Raw genomic sequence first — 13,238 nt, forward strand, 5'->3', positions numbered from 1 at the left:
AGCCTAGAGTCTGCTTCAGATTCTGTGTCTCCCTCTCTCTCTTCCCCCAACCCACTCACATTCTGTCTCTGTCTCTGTCTCTCTCGAAAATAAATAAACGTTAAAAAAATTTTTTTTAAAGGAAGTATTATGCATAAAAATAAATCAAAGCAAATAAAGTTTCTAGCTTCAATACACTGAAACCTAGTGACAGACATGAAAGCTTTATCCTTTCCACACATCCATTTTCTGAAGAGCATACTGTCAAACTGAGTAATCAACACCAATTATAGCTGAAACAAATGAATATCCACACACAAAAGGATCCCTACCTCACATCACCTACAAAAATTAACTCAAAATGGATCAAAAACCTAAATATAGGAACTAAAACCACAAAACCCTTAGGAAACAGAGGTGTTTCCAAGATCTTCATGATCTTGGGTTTAGTAAAGGTTGCTTGAACATAAAGCACAAGCAAACAAAAAAAAAGTACACAAATTAGATTTCATTAAAACTAAAACTTTTGCACGTCAAGAGACACTATTAAGAAAATTAAAAGACAACCTATCAAATAAAAGAAAATAACTGCAAATTATCTATGTTGACAAGGGTCTAGTATTCAAAGTATATAATGAACAATTCAACAATAAAGACAAATGATCCAACTAAAAAATGAATTTGATTTGAATAGTTATTTCTCCCAAGAAAATATGCAAGTGGCTAGTAAGCACATAAAAATATTCTCAACAGGGGCACCTGGGTGGCTCAGTCGGTTAAGCGTCCGACTTCAGCTCAGGTCATGATCTCGCGGTCCGTGAGTTCAAGCCCCGCATCAGGCTCTGTGCTGACAGCTCAGAGCCTGGAGCCTGCTTCGGATTCTGTGTCTCCCTCTCTCTCTGCCCCTCCCCTGCTCATGCTCTGTCTCTCTCTGTCTCAAAAATAAATAAACGTTGGGGCGCCTGGGTGGCGCAGTCGGTTAAGCCTCCGACTTCAGCCAGGTCACGATCTCGCGGTCCGTGAGTTCGAGCCCCGCGTCAGGCTCTGGGCTGATGGCTCAGAACCTGGAGCCTGTTTCCGATTCTGTGTCTCCTTCTCTCTCTGCCCCTCCCACGTTCATGCTCTGTCTCTCTCTGTCCCAAAAATAAATAAACGTTGGAAAAAAAAAAAATAATTTAAAAAAAAATAATAATAAATAAATAAATAAACGTTAAAAAAAATTTTTTTTTTAAATTCTCAACATCATTAGTCATTATGGAAACACAAATGTAAATCAAAGCCACAATGAACCAAAATAAAAAGCTTTTTTAAACAAATGAAATTTAAAATTTTTAAATTGAAAAAAAAAAAAAAAAAAAAAAAGCTACTGCACAACAAAGGAAACAACCGAAAAAACACAAAGGCATTACTGAATAGGAGAAGACAGGAGAAAATATCTACAAATGATATATCCAATAAAGGCTTAATATCTAAAATATATATATATAGAACTTATATACCTCAACACTACAAAGCAAACAATCTGATTAAAAAGTAGGTAGAGGAGGGGCGCCTGGGTGGCTCAGTCGGTTAAGCGTCTGACTTCAGCTCAGGTCATGATCTCACGGTTCGTGAGTTCGAGCCCCGCATTGGGATCTGTGCTGACAGCTCGGAGCCTGGAGCCTGTTTCGGAGTGTGTCTCCCGCTCTGCCCCTCCCCCTCTGCTCTGTCTCTCTCTCTCAAATAAACATTAAAAAAAAAGTAGGTAGAGGATCTGAATAGACATTTTTCCAAAGAAGACATACAGATGGCCAATAGACACATGAAAAGATTCTCAATATCATTCACTAATAATCAGGGAAATGAAAATCAAAACCACAATGAAGTATCACCCACACCAGTCAGAGTGGCTCAGTGGGAGGGGGCCTGGGTGGCTCAGTCAAACATCCGACTCTTGGTTTCAGCTCAGTTCTTAATCTCACGGTTCATGGGTTCGAGCCCCAAATCAGGCTCCATGCTGTCAAGTGCAGAGCCTGTTTGGGATTCTCTCTCTCTCTGCCCCTTCCCCACTTGCACATGCTATCTCTATCAAAATACATGAAAAACTTTTTTAAAAAATTAAAAATAGAACTACCTTATGATCCAGCAATTCCTCTTCTGGGCATATACCCAAAAAGAATTCAAATCAGTATCTCAAGATATCTCGACTCCTATGGTCATTGCTCCCATGGTCATCAACTGATGAAGGAATACAGAAAATGTGGTATCTACCTACAGCGGAATACTACTGAGCCTTAAACAGGAAGGAAATCCTGCCATACATGACCACCTTCGATCTCTCCCAGGTCCAGTAGGAACCAAGCAAGGTCATTGCCGTATTGCCAAAGTACGCTTCCGGGCATCTCTTTCTCCTCAATTAGCGCCCGTGAATTTTTGCTATCTACCAATTTAGTGTAGAGGATACTGAGATAAGCCAGTCACAGAAGGACAAATGCTGCCTGATTCCACTGACATGAGACATCTAAAATAGTCAAACTCAAGGAAACAGAGAAGAGAATGGTGGTTGGCTGGGGAGAAGGCTAAATGGGCGCTGTTTAATGGGTATAAAGTTTTAGTTACGCAAGATGGACGAGTTCTCAAAATCTGCTACACAGCCTACTGCCTATAGTTAACAGCATTATATTATGCACTTAAAATTCTAACAAGGTAGATCTCATGTTAAATGCTCTTAACTACAGTAAAAACAAGGAGAAAGAAAACCTAGGTTTACATGAAAACTTGTACATGAATGCTCATGGTAGCATTACTCATAATACCCACAAAGTAAAAATAACCCAAATATCCTTCAAATGATGAAAAGATAAAGTGTGACACGTCCATACAACAGAGTATTACTCAGCCACGAAAAGAAATGAAGCATTGATGATGCTACACCACGGACGGGTGTTGAGGGCGCTGGGCTGGGAGTGGGGAGAGGCCAGACATAAGAACCACGTATTGTATGATTCCATTTGTATGAAATAAATGTTCAGAGCAGGCAAACAGATCCGTGGAGAGGGAAAGTAGATCAAGAGTGGCCAGGTGCTGTGAAAACAGGGAAATGGGGGAGTGACTGCTAATGAGTACTGGGTTTCTTTTTGGGGTGATGAAAATGTTCTGGAATTAGACAATAGTGATCCTTGCACAGCCTCATGAGTAGATAAAAAACCACTGAATTATACACTTTTTAAAAAAATATTTATTTTGAGAGAGAGACAGTGAGCGAGCAGGGGAGGGGCAGAAAGAGAGGGACAGAGAGAATCCCAAGCAGACTCTGTGCTGTCAGTGCAGAGCCTGACGTGGGGCTCGATCCCATGAACCCAGAGATCATGACCTGAGCAGAAATCAAGAGTCAGGTGCTTAACCAACCGAGCCACCCAAGTACCCCTAAATTATATACTTTTAAAAGATGACTTTTGGGGCGCCTGGGTGGCGCAGTCGGTTAAGCGTCCGACTTCAGCCAGGTCATGATCTCGCGGTCTGTGAGTTCGAGCCCCGCGTCAGGCTCTGGGCTGACGGCTCGGATTCTGTGTCTCCCTCTCTCTCTGCCCCTCCCCCGTTCATGCTCTGTCTCTCTCTGTCCCCCAAAAAATAAATAAACGTTGAAAAAAAAATTTTTTTTTTAAAAAAAGATGACTTTTATGATATGTGAATTATATCTCAATAAAAAAGAGCTCATCATGGCATATATTTACAAAAAGAAAAATAAGGCAAATGGGGAAACGAAATGCTAAAGAGAAGCTCTTGCAGAACAGGAGTCACATGTACGCTCAGATAAACTGCTGGATGTCTGGGGAAATGGTATTCTCGTATCACATAGTGAAATGGTGAACTGTCACAACCACGGTCAAGAACAATTTAGTAGCAGCTAGAAAAGGGGAAATGGGCATTCTCAGACCTAGCAAATGCACTGCCACGTGGCTCTCTAATGTTCTGGACCAGAACCCAAAGAAAGAAATATATTTAACATCATGACTGAATATATTACACACATACATAAAGCTGAAACTAAATGTGTATGCACACTGCACTCTGATACTTTCTGCTCTGTTCTAGTTCTTTCTTTTTAAATACTGGTCATGAGCCAATAAATTGATTTCTCTACCCTTCATGGGTCATGGACAGAGTTCAAAGACTATGGCTTGGGGTCACGCTTGCACATTTACTCAAGGAGAGATTTATCAGATTGTTCACTGTAGCAAGGATTATAAAAATTAAAAAAAAAAATTTTTTTAAAAAGGAGACCATCTAAGTAGGTAAGTGGATAAAATAAGACATTCATGTAATTACTACATAACAGTTAAAAGGAATACACGAGTTACATATTTAAAAGATTTTCAACTAAAAAATATAAATAGGGGCGCCTGGGTGGCGCAGTCGGTTAAGCGTCCGACTTCAGCCAGGTCACGATCTCGCGGTCCGGGAGTTCGAGCCCCGCGTCAGGCTCTGGGCTGATGGCTCAGAGCCTGGAGCCTGCTTCCGATTCTGTGTCTCCCTCTCTCTCTGCCCCTCCCCTGTTCATGCTCTGTCTCTCTCTGTCCCAAAAATAAATAAACGTTGAAAAAAAAAATTAAAAAAAAAGTATAAATAAATTATCTACATTTGTATCCAGGTAAGTGCTAAGCTAAAATCTCACCAAGTATATTAAAAAGTTAAGACAATCATGGAGTGACTCATGAATGGCTCAGTCAGTTAAGCATCCGACTTCAGGTCAGGTAATGGTCTTTCGGTTCGTGGGTTCAAACCCCTGCACTGTTAGCACAGCACAGAGCCTGCTTCAGATTCTGTCTCCCTCTCTCTCTGCTCCTCCCTCTCCCTCCCTCTTCCTCTCTCAAAAATAAATAAGTAAACATTTTTTTTTTTTTTAAGTAAGACAATCATGGGATGCCTGGGTGGCTCAGTCAGTTAAGCATCCAACTTCGGCTCAGGTCATAATCTCACAGTAGTGGGTTTGAGCCCCGTGTCAGGCTCCGTGCTGACAGCTCAGAGCCTGGAGCCTGTTTCAGATTCTAGGTCTCCCCGTCTCTCTGACCCTCCCCTGCTCATGCTCTCTTTCTGTCTCTCAAAAATAAATAAAAGTTTAAAAAAAAAAAAAAAAAAAAGACAATCATGTGAAACTTTTATTTGGGAAACTTCTAAAAAAACTGCTTATTAGTATGGCATTTATACAATATTATATCGATTTCTGAAAGCACTCCTGATCCTGTTGAATGTCTGAACATAATGTTTTTTAAAGAGGTAGGAAACACAACACCAAGATGTCTCTACACACCTATTAGGATGGCCAAAATCAAGAAGATGGACAACATTAAATGCCGACGAGTATGTGGAACAACAGGAACTTGCATCATTGCTCGAAACAGTACAAAATGATACAGCTACTTTGGAAGACAGTTTGGCAGTTTCTTACAAAACGAATCATCGCCTTACATACAATCTAACGATCACACTCCTTGGTATTTACTCAAATGAGTTGAAACTGACATCCACACAAAAACCTGCTCACAAATGCTTCCAGCAGCTTTATTCGTAATTGCCAAAACTTGGGAGTATAGCTCAGGGGTAGGGCATTTGACTGCATAATTGCCAAAACCTGGAAGCAAACAAGATGTCCTTCAGTAGGTGAAGATACACTGTGGAACATCCATATAATGGAATATTATTCAGGAATAAAAAGAAATGAGCTATCAAGTCATTAAAAAAGGTGAGGAACCATAAAAGTACATTGCTAAGGGAAAGAAGCCAATCAGAAAAGGCTACAGACTGTATGATTCCAACTATATGACTTTCCAGAAAAGGCAGAACTATGGAGACAGAAGATCAGAGGTTGCCAGTTCTGAGAGGAGGAGGGGGGAGGAGGCAGGAACAAACAGGTGGAGCACAGAGGATTTTTAGGGCAGTATACCTATTCTGTCTGACACAATAATGGTAGCTGCATATCAGTATACATTTACCAAAACCCACAGAATATAGAGCACAAAGAGGGAATCCTAATGTAAACTGTGGGCTTTGGTTAATAGCAATATATCAATATTGGTTCATTAATTATAAAAAATGCATTACACTAAAACAAGATATAAACAATAGGGGGAAACTGGCAGATGGGAAGGGGAGTATGAGAACTCTGCAGTTTCTGATCAATTTTTCCATAAATCTAAAATTCTCCCAAAAAATAAAGTCTATTAATGCAAACTGGTGCAGCCACTCTGGAAAACAGGATGGAGGTTCCTCAAAAAAATTAAAAACAGAACTACCCTACGACCCAGCAATTGCACTACTAGGTATTCATCCAAGGGATACAGGCGTGCTGTTTCAAAGGGGCACATGCACCCCAATGTGTATAGCAGCACTGCCGACTATAGCCAAAGTATGGAAAGAGCCCAAATGTCCATCGATGGAAGAATGGATAAAGAAGATGTGGTAAATATATATATACGATGGGGTATCATTCAGCAATCCAAAATGAAATCTTGCCATATACAACTATATGGATGGAACTAGAGAGTATTATGCTAAGTGATATTAGTCAGAGAAAGACAAATCTCATATGACTTCACTCATATGAGGACTTTAAGAGACAAAACAGATGACCGTAAGGGAAAGGAAGCAAAAATAATATAAAAACAAGGGAGGGGGCAAAACATAAATGTGTTTTGTTTCTCTTAAACATGGAGAACAAGCAGAGGGTTACTATAGGGGTTGTGGGAGGGGGATGGGCTAAATGGGTCAGGGGCATTAAGGAATCTACTCCTGAAATCATTGTTGCACTATATGCTAACTAACTAATATATGCTAACTTAAATTTACTTGGTTGTAAATTTTAAATAAATAAATAAATAAATAATCATCTCAAAAAATAAATAAGTAAAATTATTAATTTTTTTAAAGGTGAGGAAGCCAAAATGATGTCAAAAAACAATGAGCTTTATGGGAGTCAATTCAACAAGATAAAATGAGGGCACTACAAATGTCAGATAACTAAAAGCAAAGCTTGCTGGGGCGCCTGGGTGGCGCAATCGGTTAAGCGTCCGACTTCGGCCGGGTCACGATCTCGCGGTCCGTGAGTTCGAGCCCCGCGTCGGGCTCTGGGCTGATGGCTCAGAGCCTGGAGCCTGTTTCCGATTCTGTGTCTCCCTCTCTCTCTGCCCCTCCCCCGTTCATGCTCTATCTCTCTCTGTCCCAAAAAAAAAAAAAATTAAAAAAAAATAAAATAAAAGCAAAGCTTGCTTACTACTAACTTTGTAGAGACTTCCTAAACTATTATGAAAAATTAACACACCAGTTGCCCCCCAAAATAAGAATCAGATCCACCAGTTCTACAAAATCACGAAGTCAAAAATAATTACGTATTCCTAGAAAGAAAATTATGAAAGCATCTACCATACATTATCAGAAATGTAGAAAGAGAGCAATGATACTGAAAAACACAGAATTGAACAGTTGTAGGGCCTTGTTGTAATGCCTGACCGAAGAGCCCCTGTATTACCCACTGCAGGCCTTAACTCCCTGGGTCTCTTTCTGGCATCTCTAAAATGGGAAGACTGGGCTTCCACTTCCCACCAAAATGGAGTGAGAGACTGAAATTACCCTCCTACCTGAAACCAAAAAAGAACAAAATACATGAAAAGGCAGTTCAAGACACTGGACATCAGGTAACAAAGGATAATGATCCTCAAGGGAAAGGAAACAGGTAAGGTGAGCCCGTCCGTTGTCCCAGCTTTCCGGCCAAGGCTCGGGCAAGGGAAACCCAGGCAGAACCCGACAGATTTCCCTGAGTTGAAGAGACACAGCTGAGAGTCAGGGAGACCAAGAAAGCTGGAATTCCCAGGCAGAGAGAGATACAACAAACCCCAGGGATCTGCAGAGGGTCCACATCAAGAGTTCAGCTGAGTACTTACAAGCACGTGTGCATGAGGACACTACCTGAGGCTCGAGAAACAACAATCCAAAAGGTTCAGAGGGAACAGTACCCCGTGCTCACAGACAGCCAAGAACAGGCCTGTTCCCTCAGCCAGACTGAAAAGTCCCATAATTCTAGAGTACTCAGAAGAGTACTGGGTGGTGAGGAGTAAATAGGTCTAGATTAAATACAACTCTGGTACCATTTAACAAACCTTTTTATTCTTTTTTTTTTTTAATGTTTATTTTTTAGAGAATGCGTGGGTGGGGTAGGAACAGAGAAAGCGAAAGAGAGACAGAGGATCCGAAGCAAGCTCTGTGCCTACAGGCTGACAGCAGCGAGCCTGATGTGGGCTTGAACTCATGAACCATGAGACCATGACCTGAGCTGAAGTCAGACGCTCAACCGACTGAGCCACCCAGATGCCCCTGGATAAATATTATTTTTAACGGAATTATCAGAGTACACATTAAAGTTCCCATTTTGTTGTTTTTGTTCATTTAAAAGTCCGTTCTTCCTTACCTTCTTCCCACCTGGCTTCTCCACGGTGAAAACTTCACTCCAGATCTGAATCCCAGTGGTTTCTGGGTCAGAGCCCCCTCTCCATGAAAATCCTGTTAACGGTTCTTCTGAGTCACCCAACCAATTTGAACGGCCACCTTCCTTCTAGGGGAGAAATAAGCAATATCCATGAAATCTTAAATTTTGAGTAATTTTGCACATCAAGGATAATCCATGAGCTTATCTTGCTCTCTTGGACACAAAAGTCTCATTTTCTAACCTGAGATGAAATAATTCTCACTTACCTGGAAATATAAGTATCGTAGCATAAAGTCCAGAAAGAAGGATTTGCCCTTTCGGAAGGCACCAGCCACGGACACCACCACCACATCAAGGTCTCGGATGTGGTCCTGCAAGAGAATGCTGGCCAAAGCTTTCTCTTCTAGCTCAAAGGAATGCTGGTCTTTCTGAACCAAAACAACCTGCACTGGACCAGGCTTTCCAGTCTCCATGGCATCACCTAGATTGTTGGAGAGAAAAATATTAAGTTTCAAATCTTTTTTTTAATTTTATTTTTGAACATGGGAAAAGCAAAACCTTCTTAACACAAAAGCACTAACCATAAAAGAAAAAAATGACAAATTAGACTCCATGATAAAATTAAGAATTTTTGCTCGTTAAAAGACATCATTAAGTAAATATGAAAGCCACAGGCTAGGACAAAATATTCACAATACCTGTATCCAAAAACTCACATCCAGAATGAATACAGAAATCCATAAGAAAAGGACAAATATTCCAATTTTTAAAATAGTAATAAGCAAAAGGCACTTCATGAAAAAAGGATATCCAAATGGTCAATAATCATATAAAGAGGTGGTTCCATACCATTACTTAGCAAAGAAAACATAAATTAAAACCATAATGAGATACCATCACCTGTCCATCTGAAAGGCTAAAATTTAAAAGACAGACAATATCAACTGTGGGAGAGGATATGGTACAACTGGAATATTCACACACATTCTGATGAGAATATAACCACTCTGGAAATCTTCTTGGCAATATCTATTACAACTAGACATACCTACCATCTAGCAATTCTACTCCTAGGTATGTAAGAGAAATAAATGCTTATGTCTACCAAAAGACAGAAATACAAGAATGTTCATTCACATCAGCTTTATTCAAAATAGTCCAAAACCAGAAACAATCCAAATGTCCATCAACAGTAGAAAGGATGCCCACCACTGCTAAGCCTTTTACATACATTTAATTTAATCCTCAGAACAATCCTATGAAGTAAATAATACCGCCCTGTATTTAAAAACAAGGATACTAGGTGGGAATGCAAGCTGGTACAGCCACTCTGGAAAACAGTATGGAGGTTCCTGAAAAAACTAAAAACAGAACTACCCTATGACCCAGCAATTGCACTGCTAGGTATTTATCCAAGGGATACGGGTGTGCTGTTTCAAAGGGGCACATGCACCCCAATGTTTATAGCAGCACTATCAACAATAGCCAAGGTATGGAAAGAGCCCAAATGTCCATCGATGGATGAATGGATAAAGATGTGGTATACAGATACAACGGAATATTACTAGGCAATCAAAAAGAATATCTTGACATTTGCAACTACGTGGATGGAACTGGAGGGTATTATGCTAAGTGAAATTAGTCAAAGAAAGACAAATATCTTATGACTTCACTCATATGAGGAATTTAAGATACAAAACAGATGAGCATAAGGGAAGGGAAGCAAAAATAATATAAAAACAGGAAGGGGGACAAAGCATAAGAGTTATAAATATGGAGAACAAACAGAGGGTTACTGGAGGGGTTGTGGGAGGGGGGATGGGCTAAATGGGTAAAGGGCATTAAGGAATCTACTCCTGAAATCATTGTTGCACTATATGCTAACTAATTTGGATATAAATTTAATTAATTAATTAATTAATTAATTAATATAAGGATACTAGAGCTTACAAAAGCTAAACATCTTGCCCAACAAGTTCTGGAGAAAAGCCTGAAAGGATGTTTTGGGGCTAGGACTTGAAGATCACTCTTAATAACCTAGTCAACATTTTAGGGGAAATTAATTCTTTAGTTCAAAATTAAGCACTAACTAGTAGTTTCCCTGACACAGTTGAATGCACAAAGATATTAATTCTTTGAAATTCCAAGCCGGGGCCCCTGGGTGGCTCAGTTGGTTAAGCGTCTGACTTTGGCTCCAGTCATGGTCTCACGATTCTTGGGTTCAAGCCCCGTGTCAGGCTCTGCGCTGACAGCACAGAGCCTGCGTGGGATTCTCTCTCCCTCTCTCTGCCCCTCCCCTGCTTGCACTTTCTCTCTCAAAAATGAACAAAAAAACTTAATTTTGAAAAAAGAAAGAAATTCTGAGCCACTTAGTAGCTATGGATTTATGGAAAGTTTACAAAAAGCTACAAGCGTAGCTTAAGGATGAAGCAAAGCACTATTTCCCTAAATGTGAGTATGTGCCACAGGCATTAAAGGAGATGTTTCTGTAGTTAAAAGGACAATTTTTATTCTAATAATTATGTATTTTAATGTGTATTAGGAAACAAAACCATGTTTTAACGGACTATTGCTTAGAAGGATGGCAAGTTTAAAAGGGGAATCAACTTAAAGTAAGTTGAGAGGCACCTGGGTGGCTCAGTCAGTTGAGCATCTGACGTCCACTCAGGTCATGATTTCACAGCTTGTGGGTTCGAGCCCCACATGGGGCTCTATGCTGACAGCTCAGAGACTGGAGCCTGCTTCAGATTCTGTGTCTCCTTCTCTGCCCCTCCCTTGCTCATGCTCTCTCTCTCTCTCTTTCAAAAATAAGTAAACATTAAAAAAATTTAAAAATAATAAAGTAAATTGAAAGATAAATATTAAGTAAAGCATTGTACAGGTAAGCAGATATGGCCAAAATCACAAATATGGTTCCCAAGTTACTTTTGTCTGGGAAGGACTGAAGGTTGCATGATCACAGCAGGCAAAGTCAACAAACAGCATGACTGCCATACTGCACCCTTTAAGCTAAAGAAATTGCTGATCACTTTTTATATTTAAAATGTCAGCAACAAAAGGGTCTTGCCACTTTTTAATTTTTGGCAGACTACTGGAAAACAAGTTATAAATACACAATAACTGTCATGGTATCATTGTGATAAATGTATAGGAATATTTTTCTTTCCCTTTACTGCCTGGATAAAAGGAAACATTTCTGTGAATATTCTCTCACAGTTCTTTTTATTGCCACAACAGCAGGTGAATCCAGGAACTAAGGACCTTCAATCTTTCATATGAAAGAACTAACAAGAACAATTTATTCGGACCTTATGGATAAGCCACAGTGTTAAGTACTGTGCAATACTCAGAGCAGTTCCAAACAAGGTCCCTGAGATGGCTGGTCGCTCCCCCAACATTCATTTTCCCCTCCTGCTATGGCAACAAATTTTTAGCTGGGCATAACACTGCCGGAAAGAAAAACGTTTTCAACCCAATCCTGTAGCAGGGCCATCACCGTGTGCCTAAGTTCTGTCTGAAAACGATATAACAACTTCCCCCTTTCCTGCTAGCTGGATGCATCAGCGGGAGGGAGTCATCCTGCACCAGGCACATGAGGGCTACGCCCCAATGCCCGGGAGCACTGGAGCAACAAGAGAGGTAGGGCCTAGGGCTTCATGCGGCAGAAGCGCCATGCTGGCTCGCTGTTATGTGAATGAATGCATGAATGAATGCATGAAACCGACTTGAAGGCTCTCTCAGATACAGCCAAACCCAGTAACCCGTACAACAGTCCCGGGGGACTTCACAATTAAGTTCACGATGCTGGCTCTTTCAATTTCATCTATTCCACCATTAAAGTTTGCTGAGCAATGTGGACGTTCTGACACACAGCAGGCCCACAATAAACGACTGTAAAAACAATGAACCGTATGTTCTGGAATAGGTTGAAAGCTACGACCCCGAGGATGCAGATGGTTTTGTCAGAGCACCAGGCACAGGAAGTAAGGTTCCTGGGGCCACAGACAAGATGGAATAAACCGATGACCAGAACGTATGCAGTTGTGCACAATGAACTGTGCTTCAAGGGAAGATGAAGACGACAGAGGCCAGTTGGGAGAACAAAGGCGGTAAGACCGTCATTCATTTCTTCCTCTTTCCGCCTACAGCCCAATGAAAAGGAAGAGAATCGGGCTATGTTAGCTGGAGGACCCGGGGTGAGCTTGCATTTCTCTTCACAACAGTTTACTGGGCACACTGCATTTAAAAAGATCTTGTTCCTTTGGTTTGGTTCCACTTAAGGGAAAAATCATTTTGAACTGTACACACCACCAATAATTCAATTTAAACAAACAGAGTTGCTCTCTTTTCACATCATCTTTCTCTCTCACTTCCTAAGACAAAGAGACCGTATCATTGATCTTCCAAGTAAAATCTTTATTTCTACTCACACCTTTCCAGATGTTATATAAATGTCCTTTTTGGCCTAAAAAAAAAAATTTAAAGATTTTATTTACTTGAGTAATCTCTACACCCCACGTGGGTGTAGAATCACATGTTCCTCTGACTGAATCAGCCAGGTACCCCCCCCCCAAATTTTTTTAAAAAGAGGCACCAGGTTGGTTCAATCGGAGGAGCACGTGACTCATGATCTCGGAGTCGTGAGTTTGAGCCCTACATGGGGTGTAGAGATGAGTTAAATAAAACTACAAAAGTAAATTTTTTAAATAAAAAAATAACTGTCCTTTGCTGATTTATCTGCATATCTCAGGCTCCCTGATCCCTTAAGATCCTTTCATCAAAACCCTAGCTTAGGCCATAC

The 13,238-nt window shown here is 40.5% G+C and overlaps 1 protein-coding gene across 2 annotated transcripts in view; it reads right to left on the minus strand.

Annotated features, from left to right (window-relative positions):
• ATL3 (atlastin GTPase 3) overlaps positions 1-13,238 on the minus strand; it is a 49,530-nt gene that overhangs the window by 28,205 nt on the left and 8,087 nt on the right. For both annotated transcript variants that reach the window (XM_043581488.1, XM_043581487.1), the window contains exons 2-3: positions 8,704-8,918; positions 8,420-8,563 (exon numbers count right to left, since the gene is read on the minus strand). In XM_043581488.1, coding sequence (XP_043437423.1) covers positions 8,420-8,563; positions 8,704-8,910 — 351 coding nt within the window. In that variant the 5' untranslated portion in view covers positions 8,911-8,918. The remainder of the gene's footprint in view (positions 1-8,419; positions 8,564-8,703; positions 8,919-13,238) is intronic.

This window comes from Prionailurus bengalensis, chromosome D1, assembly GCF_016509475.1.
Source record: "Prionailurus bengalensis isolate Pbe53 chromosome D1, Fcat_Pben_1.1_paternal_pri, whole genome shotgun sequence".
Taxonomy (NCBI): domain Eukaryota; kingdom Metazoa; phylum Chordata; class Mammalia; order Carnivora; family Felidae; genus Prionailurus; species Prionailurus bengalensis.